At 46.6% G+C, this 22,276-nt stretch overlaps 1 protein-coding gene across 6 annotated transcripts in view; it reads right to left on the bottom strand.

Annotated features, from left to right (window-relative positions):
- LOC149366108 (3',5'-cyclic-AMP phosphodiesterase 4C-like) overlaps window positions 1–22,276 on the bottom strand; it is a 616,957-nt gene that overhangs the window by 136,648 nt on the left and 458,033 nt on the right. For 5 of the 6 annotated variants that reach the window (XM_089548675.1, XM_089548667.1, XM_089548639.1 and 2 more), the window contains 2 exons: window positions 19,848–20,042; window positions 12,523–12,573 (listed from right to left, as the gene is read on the bottom strand). In XM_089548675.1, the coding sequence (XP_089404801.1) occupies window positions 12,523–12,573; window positions 19,848–20,042 (246 nt within the window). The remainder of the gene's footprint in view (window positions 1–12,522; window positions 12,574–19,847; window positions 20,043–22,276) is intronic. The other variant, XM_089548649.1, reaches the window with a different exon arrangement.

Raw genomic sequence — 22,276 nt, forward strand, 5'->3', positions numbered from 1 at the left:
CAAAGCAGATTTTTTGTAAAGTTCTTGACCGAAACCTTGTAGCTACAACAGAAAGTTTTGTAGTAACAACAGAATTTTGTGTCGTTGCAACCGAAGAGTACTACAGAATTATAGACTACAGAAAAGTACTGCAGAAAAATACTACAAAACAATAGAAAAATCTGTCGTTATGACACGACAACAACATATTCTGTCGTATTTTTGACACGGTTTTGTCGTTTCTTTTTTCAACTGGGCTCTGCCATTGCAAGTACAATCAGTTTCTCCTGCATGCTCTGTGCGCAAGGGTGTCTGGAGTGTACGAGCACAAGAATACAACGACAATGAAGCCAAGTACGTTTCAACACGGCACAATCGACTTCGGCTTGCATATTTTTCACGCAGCCATGTTATTGCACAGGCGCAGTTTCAGTTCCAACTCTGCACTGATTGTACGAGCGTTAAGGCACGGTGACAACTAAGAAGAAACGAGACCTTGAACCAAACAAGGAGCATAAAATTTAATATCAATTCTATTTCAATTATTATTTCAAATCTATTTCTATTATATTCGGATTCTATTATGGCGCAGTTGTAAGTACTAGCACTGACTATTAGTGGCTAACATTTCGCATTGTCCCACATCTGATGACGTCACGCCGTTTCAACCAATCGGGAGTTTTGTAACAGCACCACATTTTGGCTGACGCCTGGTTTTCGCATCAGTGAGCCATCTTTCCACATTGAAAAAGAACAAGACGCTTCTCCTGTTCCCGCTAAGCATAAGCCGACACACGCGTCTACGGGGAATCATTAATATTTACAATCTCTCCTTTTCTTGCAGTTCGCACGTCAACTCCGGAAGAACCAGCCTCGACTAGCAGGAAAGGAGTTAGCATCAAGTTACCAAAACTTCTTTTTTCATTCGTTAGACAGCTTCAACTCACACACGTGTCGTTACTTAGGGGCGCTATATAGACCACTCCACATTGCCGACTCCGGGACTCCTTTTATCTTCCCGCCTAAATATTTCACAGCTCCTGAGTTGAACTTAACAGAGATGACTCAGGGAATCACTTGTGGTGCCGACATGTTTACAAACAAGGAGCACTAATACGCCGCCTTATATTATCCTGACGCGCACACAAACATATCCTCTCTCGATACGAGGAAAGCCAGAAGGCTCATAAGTCTGCCCGGCGCACACGCAAATCAGGAAAAAAAAAAGAAACGCTGACCTACGGTTCCTTTGGACGTCGGCCGGGAATCGCTTCCTCGCTGAATGAATGGCGCGGCACTCGTTAGAAAAGGCACGAGCTGCACGGAGTCCGAAAGATGAGAAAAGAAGGCTAGACTGTCGCGCCGCCGAAGGAGACGTCTTTCTAGCCGGCCGAGCTAAAGTAAGCGGCTTAGTTTTGCTTTGGCGTCTCGTCTTCGCGCCCCCGGCGGTCTCCTATAACATTTGATCCCCCTCCGCCGGGCGAACCGGTGTTGTCCGGATAAAGGTCAAAGTTCACCGCCACGCGGGCCCGAAAGCAATTCGACGTGGACCCACATACGCTTCGTGCAGTAACGACATTACTACGAAGTTGCCCTTTTGGAGCTGGGAGACTTACAAGAGGAGGCTGGGGGGGGGGGGGGGGGGGGGCTTTACCGTAACGAAAGGCTTTCACAAGGAGTGAAAACACCTGTCTCTATTACTACGTCCTTTTTACTGCCTTTACTGGAATACCGCATAGCGTGTAGTAGAAGTAAAGGAATAAAACCCAGCCTAGCCTTTCACTGGCGTGATAGCGCCATCTAGCGGAGTGGGTGTTACAAACTATAGCGCTCTGAGCTTGCGTACTGAAGCTGGTCAAATGGGCGTGTTTTGGCGCAGTCGGCCCTAATGACGCAAGCAGAGACATCCCGGAAGTGGAAGGGCCCGCGGAAACGGGAAATCAGGCGACAGAGAAGCGGAAAGGTTTGTAGAAATGAGCGGTGCTTATGACGGTTTTGCCCTTTCGCTTTTCCAACCCTGTACGGCTGGTGGCATGGTCGTCGTTAGGCGGTTCACAGCTCGTGCCGCACTACGCCTACAGACGCAGTTATTTCTAATCCTGGTTCTTCTCATACACTGGCAGGACCATATATAGTTAGTACAGGTCCTCCACCTCCTCCTCCTACTACTACCATCATTATTAATAATAATAATAACAAACATTCGCACGGACACCTAACTACCTTATGTTTCGTTTGTGGGGTTTAACGTCCCAAAGCGACTCAGGCTATGAGAGACGGCGTAGTGAAGGGCTCCGGAAATTTTGACCACCTGGGGTTCTTCAACGTGCACTGACATCACACAGTACACGAGCCTCCAGAATTTCGCCTCCATCGAAATTTGACTACCTTATGTGCTGACAATGCGAAGGCACTAGAAGCTGTAATGCCTTTAACGGAAGTGACATCGCTCCCAGTGTCTCGTGACGCCGTTTCCTTCCGGCCAATGACAATTATCCGTTCTGCTGACGTCACTGCCCTCCTGCCAATCGGAATCACTCGCTCTGGTGACGTCACTTACCTCCAGCCAAAGGGTGAATTTTACGTCCAACAGTTCTCTCGTTGAGGCTTTTAATGCTATCGCATTGATAATAATAATAATAATAATATTAATAATAATAATGATAATAACAACAACAATAAGTGGAAGAAGAGAAGAAGGCTCAGAAGCTGGAAAGTCCTTGTATGTACAGAGCTCCCAGCACCGACATCGCTTTTTCAGAGGCAACAAAAACAACAGTCAACATCGTTTTCCTGCCCACACAGACTTTACCCTAAGTTTCATCAGATTCGACGCGCTCTGCGTCTCTATTCGAGACTCTCGTTGAAGTGACACAACGTAGCAGTTTTGTGCGCCCATACAACCCGAGGTAAAGAGATCAGCGCGTCTTCGTACTCCGTGTAATGAAATAGAGCGAGACAGAAAAAAAAATAACGAAAAAAAACGCCTAATGCGGTTAGACCAGCTTGTGACGAGGGAAAATTGCATTTCCGCGGTTGGTATACACGGACCAGACCATGGCAGGAAGGGGGGGGGGGGGGGGGGGGCGATCCTGCGCGAATGGGGAATGACGCGTGGGGGCGCTCTGCTCGCTATGTGCACGCGAGCAAACCTCGTTTCCCTCGAAATTACGTCATTTGGGATAAAAGGATCCTAGAGGGAGGGAAGAGAATGAAGGGGGGGGGGGGGGGGCAGAGGAAGGAAGGCCTACCAGGGAAAGCGATTGAAAGCAGCGGGAGCATTTAGGCGGGCAAAACTTTCTGCGCGTTCTCAAGACTACCACATTACAGGGGAAAACTCTTCCAGCGTTTGTGGACTTCTTTTTCTTTCTTAATTTTTTATTCGTCTTGGCATTCCACTATTTGGTTACGTCGTTGCCCGCTTATTCCTGGGACGTTGCGTCGCGCGCGGCTTCTAAAAGTAAGACGACGCTGTATGCACAGAGTGCGGAGACTGCACTCTCCAGGTTTCGTCACTGGTATAAGGACGCAACCCCTACTCTAACCGTATACCGTCACTCGATCCGTAAGAGCCATTACGCTATGGAAAGTTTCTGGTTTTCCGAACAGCGATGAGGACCTTGGAAAGTGCGCGGTTCCTGAGGACGCATAGTTCGGGGAAGGCAAGCCTGCGTCCCTGCATTGTAGGGCAAATTGTTTCCTTTGGAACACCCGGGAGGGAGTGTTATATCCCTCGAACTCCTTTGAGTATGATTTCCTATTTCGAACTTTTATTAGAGTTTAAAGACGCGAATGACTATGCGTGCAGGCGGAATTGCGCAGCACAAGATCTTTGAGGCATAGCCAGAGCCAAGGTGGACCCGTATGCTAGCAAAAGGTGCTTAAACTGCGTACTGATTTCACCGTGGTAGGATTCCGCTGCAGTGACTGATATATAAACTAAAGAGAAGAAAGTATAACAACAAATACGTAATAGATGCAGTTTGTTTCGCAATACTATCAAAACATAGCGTTGTTTTCTGGACTAAATTGCAACGGACAATGTAAACGACGACGAAGTGGACAATGTTTGGCTGGCGCTCGTCTCAGAAACCCGGCCAATATACTCTCATCAGTATGCGCTATTGCAGAAAAGACCAACATCTAAAACCACGACGACGGCTTGCGCGAGTCCTTTCGTTGTGCACTCATTTCACTCTAAACAAAAATACGGCTATATTTATTTATTTATTTACTAACAATACTGCTGAGTCACACGACTCCAAGCAGGGGTGAGCACAAAAAAATTACATACAATAAAAGTTACACCACACAATAAGCATCAACTACCTCCCATAAGGGCACAAACTGAAGCAAATGAAATCGGACGCGGGAGTACAATAACATCACGTACGGGATTACGGGAACATAACGTATATGGGAGTGAAAAGGGAGCAAGTTATCCCCTAAAGCACTCCCTTTTATAAAAAGGTGCGCGCTAGAGTCCATATTACTCCATTTTTACTCCTTTCCGCTTAGAGCGTAGGTTGTCTCGCCTGGATTACATCTTGTGCCACGTAACACCTTTGGTGGAGACGCTGGGATCAGTTACCGCACCACTACGTACACTCTAAACACGAATACGCCTATAAGGGAGTGAAAAGGAGAGTAAGGTTGTCCCCTAGCGCACTCCATTTTATGAATGGCAGTGCGGTAGAGGACAGGTTACTCCCTCTTTACTCCTTTCGTGTTTAGAGAGTAACTTGCTAGAGTGTGCTTACGTAAACCCTTACAAAAAGGTTTAGACAGTCTACAGAGTATCTATGAATTTTTATCTATAAAGTCTATAGACTGTCTATAGACAAATCCTAGAGGACAGTCTATAGGCAATACAAATGTCTTAGACAGTCTATAGACAATCTGCAGATTTATGGTCATGCACTTTTAGTAGACTTTTGTCTATAAACTATGAACAGACAAAAACAAATATCTATAGGAAGGCAATAGAGTAAATAAGAAGGCTATAGACTGTCTATAGATCATCTTTATGAGGGAAGAGCGAGCGACACATCGCGGCTATCACCATGCCTCAACCATATGCAAGCTCAGGAATGTGCACGTCACAAGTTTAAGTCGACGCATATCTTGGGTAGTTAGGTTAGTGGGGAAGCGGTACAGAAATATTTAATGGCATTCCTTGAGACTAGCGGGCAAAATCCCAGAGCCGGGATCTTGATGAAACATGTTGCGGGGCTAGTTGGTGTAGCACTGTTTCTAGAATAGTAATTCAGCGCTGCTTATTTCAGACCAGCACGCATAGACATAAAAGGATGGGCCTGTATGTGTGCTCGTGTGAAGTACAGCTGAATTACTATTCTAGTCGGCAGCTCATCTGAAGGGAAACTGCTAGGGTAGAGAACAACGGGTGCTCCGTGTTCTGGTCAGGCTACACTTATGACGATAGTTGCTCGCTGTTGTTGAGTTCAATTGCAATACAATATACATACGACCTCAAGCAAAACAATTTGCGGGCATAATATAAGCACACGAGCAAAATAATATACGGGCACCACATACGACCACCAGCAAAACAATATGAGCCCACAAGCTCCGAGCTGTGTTCGCAAGGGGTTCAACTGCTGGACGCCCGAGTAGCCTGAAGAAATATTGCACACACAGAACAAGAGATTGCAAGGGTTGCAGGAAAAAGTTGGGAAAGAGGGGGACGGGAGGTGGCTGAGGTTTTTATGCGAAGCATACTACTTTAGCTACCACTTCAGCCCTTCACCGTGGTTATGCGCCTCCAAATCACGTGACACATGACGTCACACCACGTGACACGATGACGTCACGGCAGTGGAGAAACGGGGGCCCACCTCGCGCTGTCGCTGTGGTTGTGCGCCTCCAAATCACGTGATACATGACGTCACACCACGTGACACGATGACGTCACGACAGTGGAGAAACGGGGGCCCACCTCGCGCCGTCGCTGTGGTTGTGCGCCTCCAAATTACGCGACACGATGATGCTTCGCATTCTCCAGGCTTAACCAAGTTAAGCCTCAGCCATTTTTTTTAGTAGTGTTTAACGAGGTACGCAAGCTTCGGCTACTTTAAGCCCAGCCTGGACGTAGTAATTCCGACGACTCGAAATTATCGCCAAAGAACGAGGGACTTGTTCTGGACCGGCTCGCGACGAAAATAGTGAAATCAAAACAAAACAGTCGTGAGTACAGCGACAAAAAAACATGGCGTCGACCACAAGTGGGCCGGATCCGCGAATATCTCTCGTTTCTAGCGACGAGCGAAAGTACTTAGGTGGCCGGCCGGAACTTCCATCAGCTCTTAATAGCTTTCGTTGGACGATATATAAAAGGAAAAGTGAAGGACAGCTATTCTCTTTGATTCCCTCGTTTGTACTGTTTTACTTTTATCCCCCAAGCGCACTGCGCCGCAGAAATCTTCACTTTTGAGAGAGCATTATGAGGCTCGACGCAGTCAAGCGATGAGATGACTGTTCCGAATCGCTGACGACTCTAGGAAACAAAACGGAACCAAGATTAGCGTCAGCTTTTTCTTCTATTTTCCTCTACAAATCACTCCTGCCGCGCTTCAAAAAGGCCATCGTTCTGCCGTACATCGGGGATTTAAATTCAGAAGTCAGTTCGGTGTATCTTTTTACTCCGTTTTTTTTTTTCAGGCGGAAAGTTATAAAAATAAAATCCCGTCGACAACGGCAACTAGAAGAATACATACATGTGGCGCTTCATAAGGAGGGAAAAGCGCTTTTATAAAAATAAAAATAAAATAAAAATACGGTAAACGCACCAGCACTCAAACGGTTTTTCTAGAGGAAGCCAGCTCACAGAGACAGCCACTTCGAATGCCAATTTCAAAAAGCCTATTTTCATCGGAGACGTAAAGGCAGCAAAATGAGATGGCCCCCTTCTTAAACTGGCTTTATACATTTCTTTTGTTTAGAAATTTCTTTTGGCTCGGCCGAAAAGCACTTTAAGTTTTTTTCCTTTTGTTTCGTTTTCGCGTCCACCACGCTCCATTCGCAATCCGCAGCTCTCGCAGTTTGTCGCGGCAATCGCCTCCGTCTGCTCAGTTCGTTACGAAGCAGGTGCTGAAGCAGCGAAAGCAGCAGCAGTCCAAATGGTCACGGTACGCTTTGTAGAGGCGGCCCCTTTTGAAAGGGAAAGGCAGGCAGGTTGTGTACGAACGGACGGACGGCATATGTAGGTACAGAGTGGAAGGAGCTTTTGTCGCGATAGAGTCGTGGGAAAAGAAACGGCGCCAAAGAATAAGTGCGCCCCGGAAGAAAAGAGGGCGTGCGTGTACGGGCGGCTCCGTACAAAAGGCCGGCGCTTTCACCCCGCGGAGCGGGTAAATAGCCACGCGACTGTTTGCTCTTTTTTTGTTTTGTTTTGAGACGTACGGCTGAAGCGAGGCAGGAAGTAAGAGAGAGAAGAAATGAAGAAAGGAGGCAGGATGAACGGTTTGAAAGAAAGAAGGAAAGAACGAAAGGTTCAGAAGATCGCGGGATAGGACGGAAGAGATAGGAATAGAATGACAGAATGAAAGGCAAGAAGAGAGGATAGGAAGAAGAAAACAGTGAAAGCAGTGAAGACGAGAGAAAAGGAGAGAAAGAAAGGACGAAAGAATGAAAGGAAAGAGGCAAGTAGTGGAGGAGGAAAGAGGATGAGAAAGAGTGAAGGGCACGAACCAATATACAGAGGAAAAAAAAGGAATTGAAATCAAGCAAGATACTGAAGAATGGAAGAAGAAAACATGAAAGAACGATAACGACAACATTCATAAAAGCGAGTGAAGAAACAATGACAGGAAGAAAGAAGGAAACCAGGAAGGAAAATATGAAAGGAACGAAGACCGAGAGGTAGAGGCAGAGAGAAAGAATAAAAAAAAAATGGAACCAAATCTTTTCCTTCCTCGTGTTTCCCAACCGCCTTTACCTCGCAGCGAGTGGATGGTCAACGCGGTAATTAGGAACGGTCTTGAAGAAAAAAAAGAAACGTTTAAAGCAGCTAAATGGGCACTCAGCTCGGGAAAGACAAGTACCTCAAGTTCCGGACGAACCTAATTTCCCCCGTAACGAGGTCCGGTACCTTGACGGAATCCACGCCGCGAGCGGAGGTCCCTAAGTGAACAGGCCGGTTAATTCGCCCTCACAACGCGTTCTCTCGCTGAGCGAGCGGCCGTTGCCGGAACGGGCGAAGGGCGCGTTCGCTTTAGCGGCGGGCACAGTGGCCGGAACAGCGTTGCCGACACCCCGAAATGCGAATCCCGAGCTTGACAACGACAATTTCAGCCCCCCCCCCCGCTCCCCCCTCTGCAAGCAAAAAAAAAAAAAGGAACAAATTGGATCCCCCTCACATTTCAGCCATTAGGACGGGCAGTCTTTTCCTTACGTCCAGAAGGAAAGTACCTAACCAAAGTAGTTTTCTTCAAGCTTGACTTAATGGTGCTTGAAATGCCTCTCAGTAGATTTCGAAAGGCACGCGCAACACGGCTTTCGCATGCGGCCAACTTCTTTGGCTGTTCCATGTAGCGAAATCAATCAATCAATCAATCAATCAATCAATCAATCAATCAATCAATCAATCAATCAATCAATCAATAATTGACCAATCGATCAATTAAGCAATCATTCAATCAATCAAAAAGCTCGCGGTCTTTCAGCCCTACTCACAAGAGCATTGTAAGTAGACAGATGTAGCTTGGTCTTATTCACACAGCCCTGTCCGAAGTTAACGAAAGAACGGAACGCATTTCCTACTTGAGCACATTTCGTATAAGGAGGTACAACATGCTCTCCAAGCGGCTGAAAGTGTATTTTTAACAGTTCTTTGACACCTCGCCATGGGCGTCCGGAGGGGGGGGCAAGGGAGGGCGGCTGCACCCCCCTGGAAAATCACTCTCTCGAACCGTGAGTGATGGCCCACGCCAGGGGCGGTGGTGCGCTCAGCCAAAAGGGTGAAAGCAACCCCTCTTCCACACTTTGGGTCACATCTGCGAAACGCCGCGTACGGGCGCGCGTCGTTCCGCCGTTTTCAAACCACGCCATCGTTAGCTCTACTAAAGGGCGACCTGTTGCAGAAATACAGCGGCACCGGCGAGCATGTGTTTCGAGCAGTCTTGAGATGGGTGTCTGTTTCTTTGATCTCTAGAGAGATAGCGACAGGGAGGCAGACAGTGCACAGGGCATCTTGTTTTCGCCTTCGTCGCTCGCTATAATCAGGATACGTTCGTACGCCGGCCACCGATGAATTCTTCAGGAGGGAAGGACAAATCAGCCGTGTCCACCCCCGCTTTGTCGGGCTGCTCAGGGGCAAGCGGGCGATGAGTTGGCGCCGCCGCCACTCGCCGTCTTTTCCCATCCACGGGAGAGTGCAGTTCGGTAGAAGCGCCGCTTTCAGAATCTTCGGCAAAGGGGATTATCTGCTTTTGTTCACGGCGACGCAGTCTCCAGAGGCGCCCCCACACCAGCGTTCCTTGAGTCTTCTCCGAAAACCAGCGCCTTTGGTCAACGCAGCCCGATGGCGCCTGCCTGGCTCGCCTGTCACCTCTGGCTGGGCCTCAAATCACAACAGCGCCCATGTACTGTGCGATGTCAGTGCATGGTAAAGAGACCCAGGTGGTCGACATTATCCGGAACTCTGTACTACTCCGTCCCGAATAGCCTGAGTCGTTTTGGGGCTCTGAACCCCATAAAAACACAAAAACAAATTTTCCGACCGGAGTGGCGAGTGTCCCTCCCGCTCGGAAGTCGCTCGGCGTTCTTTTCACCCCCAAAATGTGCATGCGGGGATATTGCGGCAAGTAAGCCCTTGCACGTGTGCGCGCCTCTGTGTTTGTGCTTCGGTGTTTTTAGTGGCCGGTTGTTAACGAAGCTGAGAACAACCAAGACAGCGGACGAGAAAACGACGAGCGGCGAGCAGTGTGTGTGCGGTTGCTCGCCTGTGCGGATGCGCGAGCAAGATGGAGCGAGGTGTATGAAGCTGCGAGCGTGCATTTATCTTGTAAATAAGTTTTCGTTGTATATATAGTCATCTTTTGTTTTCAACGTACGCGTTCAACCGTTTTTCCAATCAATGTGTATGATGAGTGTTCACCGAGAGCGTATAATGAAGCACAGAAATGAAGTTATCACCCGTGTAATCACGCAATTCGCCCAGAAAAATCCGAGGCGCCTACAGCTGCTGTTCAAGGAAGACTGACTGAGTGATTGTAGTTGCGTGTTTGTGAACATATTGTGCTGTGTGCTGGTCATCAATCCGGGTGAGTCGAGAACCCGTATGCAGCAAGACTGAGCACTCTTCTCCACAAGTAACAGTATCTTTTTGCATTTTTTATTAACTTTAAATGTTTTTTCGTTGGTAAACTCCAATGTATCTCTACTGATCCACCAAGTAAAGAATTTTCAGTTGCGTTTCCAGCGTTGACCTGTGTACTTCTCCTCCTTGTGAGTGCGTCCTTTTCGCTGGTTTTCTACGTACGGGCTTTAATTTGCTGTTTGTAATTTTTTTTCATGTGTGTATTTCACTTATTTTTTAGTTATATATAAATAAATCAATTTAATCCGCAAATAGTGCCTTTCTGCTATGAACATACCCTCCCCCCCCCCCCCCACTCCGGCGACAACCTATGGGGCACCCCCCTGCAAAAAATTCTGCGGACGCCCTTGCACCTCGCATGTTTGAAAGCCGCTTTAGACGCTAAGCTGCTGTTTGCGTGTCTCTGTTAAGCCTTGCAAGCGAGCGTTCGGGGCCTAAGCCGGCGCGGCTCGATATCTAAGAGTCTCCGCTTGCCGCGAACAAACATGTGTTTTTCACGTAGGCGTCGCTGTAGCTCCGAGGAAAACGAGGTATACGTCGGTAAAAGGCGGACTTTTCGGGCGAGATGGAGAAGAACGGACAGTTCACGGTAAACATCGCGCCTATTACACCTGCGACAGCGTCATCCTGGCGAAAAAAAAGACATCAAAAAATGGCCCACTCGCCATTCCGCATCGTCAAAGCGGCGTTTTTTCGCGAGAATTCTCGTGCGCGAAAGGCAACGTAAACATTTGCGAAGCGTATAAAAGCGAACTGGAGCGGTATGGTACGAATATGCGTTGCCTCATTGAGTCAATATACCCTCTCCGCTAACCTGTTCGAACAGCGCGGGTTTATGTACCCAAGTTCGGGACGCAAATTTGACTCGTTTCGAGCGACGCGACTTTTTCGACGATAGGGCTCCGTGAAACACGAGAACCACACTAGCGGCCTCACTAACAAAATGCGGCCCCGTAACGACAGTTGCTCGTGATCCCTATGTCATCATCATCATCAGCGTGACTACGCCCACTACAGGGCAAATGCCTCTCTCATATCTTTATGTACAACTCTCCATTTTTTTTTTAAGTAATAGAGAGATTTAGCACATCGGAGGCGTACTGGAGGAGACGTACACCGGTTATATGCACGCCTGTCTCGCACGCGCGGCGGTATTACCCGGCCAAGCACTTTTCAAGCGCAGCTTCCTTACGTAAAATCGGTATACGTCGCCACCAGTAAGTCTCCGGTATGCTAAATCTCTCTAATATCAACGATGCGTCGACCGGACGGTCGTTCAGCTTCCCATGCAGCACTGCAATGGCGAAAAGGACGAGAGTGCGCGCATGCGCGCAGAGCTCTTGCCAGCTGCAGCAATCGTCTGCTCGGCTGTTCCGCTTACGTGACACAACCCCCGCTCTGCGCGACTGCTCGCGACCTTGCCGCGGTATTCTCCTTGGTTTTCCTGTATGTGTGCATTTCTTTTGTTTTGTACTTGCTTGTACGGTGCTTTGACAGAGCTATGGGCCCACCTGGACCTCGCATCAAGATATCAGTGTGAATAAGTAAAAAAAATAAATTTCGTGCCGCAGGCACCGCAGCATCTAAATTCGCAGTGTTGTGACCACACATTACAAATGGCAGTGGAGATTGCAATGCGAAATTTGCAGCGTATTTTTCCTCGACTGTCCGGCGACGGCAATGGTCTGCGATTGTTTGCATCACAGGAGATACAGAGACGAAAAAACTCTCACCTTTAACTTACGTCTGAAAATGTGCGGCGCAAAACGCAGGCGGCGCCAAAGAAAACAAAATACACCATCCTAAAGCTCTGTAAGATGTGGTCATTAAAAGCACTCAATTAATGCGTGAATGCATTATTTAGAATGTAGGTAAATATTCGGTTGGCTGGTTGATCGACGGTGACAACTGCTTCTGGAAGAGAGACCACCCATGAAAAGTAACAGGCCCCAATATAATGGTCACTCTGTTCTCTTTCTTTTCGCAGACGTTCAGTTCTTTTTTTCCGTGTCCTGAAACCCTTTGAAACAGTTGGTGCTAGAGAAATCAGGTCACGCACACACACGTACACACACGAGGACACACAATCACACGAAGAGCGTTCGGGTCGAGCCGCGGGGTTAGTAACAGTGCACACCAGTGTCGCTCGGGGCATGCGTAGAGAGAAGGAATAAAACGTGGTTAGTGCAAGCGCATGCGTCACCCACCTTTGGAGGGAGCTAGCGACCGCGCTGGTCTGAGGCGCCACCGCGCTTGTCCTGCAACGAGCCAAGCGGGAGAGGAGAAAGAGAGAGGGAGAGGAGGTGGCGGGTGGGAGAGAGGAGCAGACAACGGCAGGACAGACGACACACCCACAGAGGGACAGAAGGAGGTGTGGAACAGACGGATAGAGAGAGAGGAAAGAGAGAGAACGACAGTGCGTGTGAGGACAGAGAAAAAAAAAAAGGAACCGCGCCCATTGAACAAGCGAGGAAATTTACGAAAAAAAAAATAAAAACACAGGCAAGCAGTAATCGTATCGTGGTCGTGCACTCCCAGAGCAGGACCCGGGGTGCACTTGACAACCAGAGAGACATGCAGGCTGCTTCTACACGAATAGCGCTGATTGGTTCGCTAATCACGCTAACACAACTCAATTGCTAAAGCGAAGCCAGGAAGAATTTACCGTATTAACGCGAATTCAAGCCCCCATTCAAGCACAGGCCGCGATGAAGGTAAGAGGGAGAAGGGTAGGTTTAACGAGAGAGTGTTTAGAATCGATTAAATCGTGCTTATAATTTGGTCCGGAGTTTTTTTGTTTTTTTTTGTAGTACGAAAGAAGGTCATAAAATGGAGGTCATTACATGATACGCCGGGGCTATATCGGCGTTAATACGGTAGATTCCGCGAGGCCTTGCACTATAGAGCAAGCACGGACAAATAGCAGCAGAGAAAGTGAGATAGCCTTGCATGATGCTTGGACGAAATGCGTTCCAATGCGCACACCACTTGTCTTTTTTTTTGTTTTTTTTTTTCATTAGTAGCACAGACAGCAAAGCCAGCCTTGTGTACACTGGCCTGTCTTGTCTCGCAAGAAATGGTGTTTCCTTACTTTGTGGAAGGTGGCCATTTAGTTCTCGCTGACTGAAACCAAGCTAAGTCCTATGCTTTTCCTTCGTGCATATCCGCGTTTGATTTAATGAGCCTAGATTTCAATAAAACTTCCTATAAAATCTCACTCGCGAAATCGTTTTAAAGCTTTAAACTCTAGAACTACAGAAGTACCCACAGCTCGCATCAACAACATTGCGTCTTATTTGATGAACTGACCTCAAGTTACCCTTTCATGCATCAGAGTTCGGTTTGCATCACTGTGCAAATAGATAAATAACGCCTTGTCAGGTAGACAATCGCTTCACACCCAGTTCGATTATCTGCGTCATAGCCTTTTTTTATCACGAGCAGAAGTGCCAGTATGGTCAGCTGCTGGGATCCCATCTCTCAATAAATTAGGGCAAACTGGGCGAATTCACCCATATCCAGCGAGCGGCTAAAGTAAAAATAGCTCTCACGCCCCAGACAGTCATTAGCATAAGCCAAATGACGTATACCAAAGATTAACCCGATATGCCGTACCAGCACGTCTACGTCTAGTGCGAAGTCTCGTCAAAGCTCTTCCCGCTGTTAAGTCCTTCGGCCATTTGGCAAACAACCACGCGTCGACGGTGACCGCCTCGCGACGTCTTGTGCGTCGAAAGCTGCGTCATCGCGCACTCACTAGCAACGATGATAGGCTAAATTCGTTCTTAGAATCTAAGCTCTTCTCGTTTAACTGATCTTAATCGGGCAAGAGATCCTAAGTCTCAGGAATACTACCCGGAAATGAACGAGGTGCTAAAAAAGCAAATGCGGCTTCACTGGCTAGAAGCTTGGCTAAGAACGTGCTCTCAAGCACAAAGTGACATCTTTGAGCCGCGGCCAAATAGACCAGCGATCGTAAGATTTGAATGGTGCACTCGAGACTAAGCAAAAAAAGTAACAAGCTGAGTAAAAAAAACAAAACAAAGGAAGAATCAGGAAGCTCAATCTGCAGCGAGACTATTAGCGCGTTGAGGAAAAGCGTGCGAACACGTTAAGCAACATTATGCGATAACTCAAAGGTCTGCGTTAAGTTGTATGCAGCCGAAGTGAGGTGCTGACGCGAGCCGTGATTGGGTCAAGTAAGACGAGTGCCAGGAGTGGGGTATGTGCACGGAGTTGTGACGAAACATTTAAGTGCGCTATCCCGCCGTGCCGAGTGCAACATTGTGAGCAAAGCAAAGACCGGTTGACATAAAAAGTGCGGCAGCAAAGAAAACGATTAGAGTGCCGTTGGATTGCACAGCAACAGTTCGCCATTTCTCCAAAGCGCCATGGCCCAGATGCACTAAACTGTTCATGCGTCTTGGCAAGTAAGAAAGTTCAGCAAATAGGCAGAAGCGGTGCGATCGGCTTAGGCCAGTCACACAGTAGCAGCTGCAGGCTGGTATTGGGAATAGTCAGCGAGTTAGCTAATCATGTGTCTTGGCTACGGGACGGTGGCCAAAGCGTTCTGGACTTGTAAGCACATGTAGAAGCCATTCGAGAGTATACACACATTTAATGTAAAAGGGAACCATCGGTTCCTCTTCAGCACCCGGGTTGAAAGGCAATACGGACATCATTCGTCTAAAACAAATCTACTTAAAGGACTATGGAGATTTCATATCAGTTTTACTTTTATCTTCTCTGTAACAATGTATAAGAGGTTAGAAAAGATGGATCACGACGCGTGGTATTCGCGTGCGACCGGTAAAGAATTTATAATTTAATTTTTGCTCACGCTGTTTCGTTTTCATTAAGAAATGATGAATATAACACGTAACACGTAAGTGTTTCAGTCAAATGAAGCTTCAAATAAACTGCAATATAACCACTGATACGTTGGTTTTCTTTGTTCCACCTTTTCAAAACAGGCTGGCATAAGCGTTATGGTGAATTCAAACTACGTATCAGTGATTATAATGCAGTTGTTTCTTTGTACGCCTCACGTGACCTAAACACTCCTTACGCGTCACAGCCGTTGTTCGGTCATTGAAGCCGAAACCAAAACGGCATCGAGAAGAAATTCACCTATAAATTATTTAGCGACCGTAGGGGGAATACCACGAGGTGATCCACACCTGCTAATGTTTTGCGCGTCATTTGAAAGAAGAAAACACGCAAACGAAAATTTGGTGCTTATAGTCCTCTAATGAAAACATGAGTTCTCTAACTTGTGCTATGCTAATCTATGCTTCAGATATTGCTTCCACCTGAACAGGCTACCTACGAAGACATACTCTGTGAACAGCTGTATGAATTTGGCAACTACGTATTTGACGTAACGGCAATACAATAAAAAGGCGCGCAAAATTTGCGCGAAAATAGCATCACTCGGCAACGTTCTCAGGTTAAGTCCAGATGGACTGTTATCGGGCTAGAAAAACATTTTTGTTACTTAAAAACTGTACTTTTTGGAACAGATGTCAAGTAATATAACGCAATAACCAAGCAATTGCAGCAAACTCGTCTAGAAAGGAAGCGTGGTTAATGACACAGACCACCTAAAGAAACTGTTGAAACGAGGCTAGTATAGCCAGCATATTTTTCATTCTCCTTTTATTTTCGTTCGCGCTATAAAGAACAATATATATATATATATATATATATATATATATATATATATATATATATATATATATATATATATATATATATATATATATATATTACAGATAGGGCGGGGCCTGGAAACTTTATAATACCGGTCGATGATGTTAAGTATTCTGATGAAGAAAACAGGTCTGTGTAACATGAGCCACACCGAGACTGCAAAAGTTTTTTATATACACTATGCAAAATACTTTCACTACCTATTCTCTCCAGAGCAAAGGCGGATGTAGAGACTATGTAAACATAGTTCCTGTTCCCTTGCTACAAAAAAATAGAGAAGAATCGACGGTTCGTTGACGGAAGTCGAGAATAATGGCACGCTCACGCACTTCAAGGCCTAGAAGGTCACCCGGGAGAACACAAAGGCGCTTCGTGTTCCCTTCCTGCTTGCTGTTTCTATTGTTTTTTTTTTTATTTTATGGTTCTAGCTGGTAGCCGCGCTTCATTAATATCTTAGGCCAAACATGGTCACACGGAAGAAAGAATGCAGTAAGAAAATATTCGTGAAGCTGATACACTATAAGACCCGAGCTATAAAACGGGACGACGACGTCGGATAGTGTTACTTCACCCCTCTCATTTTTTTTTTTTTGACGTCGATAATTAATTGCCTTCGCGGAATACTCAAAACCTCCAGCGAAGCGTAAAGGTTACGAGGTCGGATATAGAGCAAATGCGCAAATTATTCCTCTCTACATGCTGAGCGCCTCATTTAAAATCAGGACGGTAATTTGCTTTTATTTTTTTTTATCCAGCTTCCTCTCTTGTAAGGGATAAAGAAGGCGGGGCACCCTTACGGCGTGTAAAAGCCTCGGCACGGAGAATTCTTTCCCTGGCAGAGACGGCTTTGCGACGTCGTAATAGGCGCGTTAGAATTAATGACCGGCGTCACGAGAACGTTTTAAAGAAAAATGCCGACCGTTTCACGAGCTTTGCAGAACGCACCAGGCGTCGTGGTACGCGAGGCATAAATAACTTCGCACAGGAGTCCGAAGCGACGCCACATCAATCCTGTCCACCAAGACGCCGCCTTTAAAGCGTGCTTTGCCTTTTGCAGGGCTGTCGTGGGATGAAGCCAACCTTAAGTACTACAGGCGACGCGGCAGAAACGCGGGAGCAAAGCGTTCGGCGCACGCCTAACCTAAGATCCCTACTATGTACGTGGCATAGCGTGTTGTAACAGAAAGTTAACAAGCAAACAGAGATAAAAATTCATAGATTCATTAATGTTAAAAAGTTCTTACAGCGTAAACTACAATGGACATAAACAGGGGTCACTATGTTTAAGCCACAGCACTATACTGTCAACCTGACAGCTGAATAAAATAAAAAAGCATGAACTGCGCAAGTGTTAAAAAATAACAATGAATTCTAACAACAGATGCAAGATTAATTTGTGGTGTTTAGTTTTACTCTCTTTTGGTTTTAGAAGAAGTTATCCCGCTTGTATTGTTTACGTAATTATGAGCTCTAAGTGAGTTCAGCAATAAAAAATATAAGCCGAGCACTTTATTTAAACAATATTTGAAGGCACTGTACAAAAGACTCCGGCCTTCCACATCTGAATAGAAGAAAAAAAAGCTTGGTACCACTGTATGCATGTTACTAAATGAAAGCGCCAAAGTGTTTCGATGGCAACTCCTAAGCGGCAGAGCTAACACCGGAACAAAATCGCCTCCATCGTCTCTGGAAGAGTACGGCTAGCTGCAGGACCATTGCCTAACGGACGCAGATGCACTCTGCTTAAAAGGTGGCGACATCTATCCGCGGCACTGAGCACCCTCTGGAATGAGTGAATGAGTCCAGACTAGGAGCGCCGCCTATGAAGCTTTGCCACAACCTCCAAGCGAGCGCAGCGGTCGTGAAGCCCTGGCGCGCTATTTTTAAAAGTTCAACCATGCACAACCGGCCGCCGCCGCGGCTCACTGCGCGCTAGGTCTGAATAGTGCGACGCAGCACAGTAACAACATAGCCTATAAATGAGGAGACGGGAAGATATTACAAGCACGGCTTATAAGGAAGTATACTTCTGACTCTACACCGTGCGCGCCGCAGTTGACTTCAATGCTAGTTACTAAGCAAACGAAAAAATCTCTTTATTTGAGAAAAGTACTACGAATCGCCGGTCTAATGGATCCACCTAGTGTCTGAGCTAACCATTGTTCATCTCGATAATTGATTTGATTGAAAACATATTTATTTGTTGGATATTTTTAGAACATAAAGTTGATTAGTGTAGCGAAACGTCCGCGGTAAATGGCCGATGGATGAGAAGACTATGAACCCTGGCGCCAGCTACCGGCAGCATTTTGAGACTTCAAAACAAAAAAGAGCAGTTCGGTTTTTTCCCAGCAGGTGACAGCACCATCAGTGTACTTCCCAATTTCACGCTCGTAGTTAAGCTTCGGTCTTCCGGATTTTGGAACGGGGAATTTTTTTTTTTAAAGGGAGCATTTTTAAAGGGACCCAAAAGGCGGTGTAAGAAGGGCCCATGTTAGGTACAACTACTTTTTCTGCGCTGTATAGTAAGTTCCTCAGATCGCGTCGCAGGTTTCCCCAAGGCTGCACTCTTTTTAGCGACGCTGAGTGTAGGCACAGCCACGCAGACCCAGGGCAGAGGACACCAAAATTAAACGCGCCGTGCGCAAGCGTGCTGAATCGGACGGCATGTCGGGGTTCTGTTGCTATGAGACTTTTTTTTTCTCTAGGTGGCGCTGCTGCGCGGTTTGTTTTGACGGGAAAGGCAGGCGAGATGGTTGGAATTGCTCGCGTTGCCACGCATCTCAAACGTCTAGATGTTTGGTGACTTAACTCAGCTAGCCAGAAAAACAAACTGCAGGCAATATACAAGCTTGCACGGCGAGGGCCACCGGATATCTGACAGCAGGAATTCGGTGTCCTGTACTCTATGCCAAGATACCCTGACGGGAAATTGTTAGCTTGTTAACGTGACAGGTGCCCTTCTTTTACAGAGGCTGCTAATTTGCGGCACTGTTTCTTTAATAATTTTAAAAATCCGCCAATCCCAGTCGGGACCATCGCAAGGATTGAAGGTTTGAATGTTTATTAAATGAAAATATACAGTCCTTCATAAGTGCACTAACCATATAGCCGGACATTAGGATTAGAACACCAATATATTAAAAGATAGCTTTTGTTCTTGTCTGCAAAGTGCATAGTGTCACTAGAGGAACAATCAGAGGAAGTTAACTTTTTTGTTGAAGAAACCTTCAACGCCCAATGGATCTAACAACATTAATACTGCGTTCTTTTTTTTTTTAGGAAAACTGAATTCGATAGCGCCTCCGCTGTGGCTTCGCCACCATGAGGAAAATTCAGGAAAGAGCTCTTTGACCGAACTGCTCGTGAAACTACACAAAGAACTCTAGCTTCAAAACATATGAACCATTGATTGGTGCAAGTTTAGAACTTCGCCAATTGCTGCGTCACGTGTGAGAGATAAACTGCTCAAAATTGTTTAAAAGTTACAAATAACTACGAATAGTAGACGCCATAGTTGCAAGGCCGCGCGTGTATGCGCTGCTTTCTTCAATAAATAACAGAAAATCGGCCGACATGGAACCGAACATTAGTAATTGGTGTGGCTAGAGCAACCTCATCGCAGACGACAGTTCGGAGGAGGCACCCGCAGCTGCGCCGCTGTCCGCGCATGCGCAGTACCTCCACCGGATATGACGTCTCATCGCTTAGCTCCGGAGCATGTTCCCTCTAACAAGGAACACCACTGTACTTGGCGCAGCAAAAGATGCGCAAGCGTCGTGACGTGGGGTCAAGAAGAGAGCAGTAATGCCACACTTACGCCTCGCTGCCGATGGATGAGTGTCGGGAGACTGACTTGGGCGACATTTCGAACTCGGAGTCCGAGCGGTAGAGGAAGGACTCCCGCCGCTGCGGCGGGAAATTGGAGAGAACCAGGCCCGCGCCCGAGGGGCTCGAAGCCTCGAGCAGGGCCCGGCCGCCACCGGCGCCGCCCGGTCCATCTTCCAGGTCGAAGCTGCGCATCCGTAGAAAGAAGAGAAGGAAAAAAACAGCTTGTTAGACACCTTTCCTCAAAATCATCGTCATCAACACCAGCCGCAAGATCACGAAGTAAATAGGCCGACTAAAAGGCACCAAGTGGTCAATTTTGCACATCAGTTACCATAAATATAGGGCAAACAGTGGTTAGGTTTCGTTTATGGGGTTTAACGTCCCAAAGCGATTCAGGCCGTAGTGAAGGGCTCCGGAAATTTCGACCACCTGGGGTTCTTTAACGTGCACGGGCCTCTAGAATTTCTCCTCCAAAGAAATTCAACCCCCGCAAACAGTGGGTACTACGTGATCTTGCCGCGTGATGGCATACGATAGGTTGATTGGAGAGAGTTGATTGGTGGTATTTTGGAGAGGCGTTTGTCCAGTAGAGGGCGCGATTGGGCTGATTATGGTGGTAAGGAACAAGCAGACTTTCACAGTTTTTCTTACAAGTTTTCTTCTGAGCGAATAATACCGATACCACATTTTCTACTTGACAGTAAAAATAATGACAGAATTCGATTTTTCATGCAAACTCACTTACGCCTTTAGCACAACGTGTACCGTGTTACCGTTATCATTACCGGAGTACCGGAAGACCACGGACAGCCAGTCCGCACGCGTTTGCTGGTCCCCATACAGCAGGCACGCGCGCGGCTGCCCGGTACCTGGCGCCATCTGGTGCCCTTAAGGCGATATGGGCATGCGCATTGAAGGCGCGCGGGCTCCCGGTACTCTGGTAACGGTAATGGTCATACGGCAAACGGCAAACGGTATGCTAACGTTGTCTAATATTGGGCCTTCCTGTATATTGTTATGTCAGTATGTTTTATCGAAGCCTCAACTAGCATCTGCTACTGACATAATTTTTCTGATTTCCTTCTTTGGTATTTGCTAATTCATCGGTCTAAAACACGAATAGCTTCAGCATAAAAGAAACTGTCCATGCAAGAAATTGCGCTTCTGGAGTGAAAAACACAGACGCTTGCTGCCGTTTGACATGCACAGCAACGGCACCTGAGCTATGGCCAGCGACGTGACGTCAGACGCACTATCTACGTTCCCTCTGGGGGGCATATTGTCTCAGCACAGATAACGGCCATGGCCCGCCTGCGTCACTTGTAGACGGATACAGGGCTGATGTCATGCACGGACAGATTCCATTACGCGTTTAAGGCCGTGTAACAACGTTACGGCAGCGGTCGCAACTGTGTCAACATTGCACGCGCGTGTTGACCAATAGGGAGCTCGCAAATCAGCATTTGTTGAGACACTTCCATCGCATTGTATTCATATGCGTATGAGACCTGTGGGTGTTGTTTTAAATGGTGAATTATGTCTGCTTCGTTGATTAGTTCTATTACTGTTTTGCTTGAAGCATTATGTGTTTGTTGTATGCTCCTTTATTAATTCTGTATGCAATGGTCTTTTAGTGCTGTATGTGTAGTTGCTGCATTTTGATTTCCCGATGTTCAAAGTTTGTATTTTTGTTCTGTAAATTGCACTGTTTCCGAAAAAAGGTTAAGGGTTTAGGGACCTAGTCAGGTACACAGTACCCTTTTTCCCTGATCCTCTAGCTTTCTGTACACAGAAAACTAAGAAAAATAAAAATGAAAAAAATGAAATATAATTTGGCGCAACATTCGATGAATTTAATGTCAGGCTACCAACTATCCCAACAGTTAATTTTTATCAATTTACAGCCCTTGATAACGAATTTTCTGTACTAGCATGAACTGATTCTGATAAAGTTTATTATATGTGCTATTGCTATTTTTCTTATATTTACTATTTTAAAACTCGCTAGTTTCCCACAATAAATGAAGTTGATAAGCAAAATATTGCGCATTGCACATAGGCTTTGCTCCTCGTGTTTCATTTTGCATTGATGCATACATTCCTAAAACTTCAATATTAGAGTCCCATATGAGTCTTTCAGTGGCCGGAACTGGCTGCTTCCTTTGGCTTGACTTGGATCGGCTTCGCGACGTTTCTGCCATATGAAAGCCATTTCGTACCCTACATAAGTGCGTCACGAGACACTGTTTGCACAAACAACGTGCACGAATCTCTCTTATCTTGAGCTGCGTTTCCGTTTTTGCCTCTATGATCACGTCGTAAAAACAACACGGGAAAAAATAAAAGTTTCCTATGTGCATATCTGCTTGCAACTCCTCACAGGACGTTCACTCTTGGTATACTGCTTCGACGAGATGG

This window comes from Amblyomma mixtum, chromosome 1, assembly GCF_055824585.1.
Source record: "Amblyomma mixtum isolate Tamu chromosome 1, ASM5582458v1, whole genome shotgun sequence".
Lineage (NCBI taxonomy): Eukaryota > Metazoa > Arthropoda > Arachnida > Ixodida > Ixodidae > Amblyomma > Amblyomma mixtum.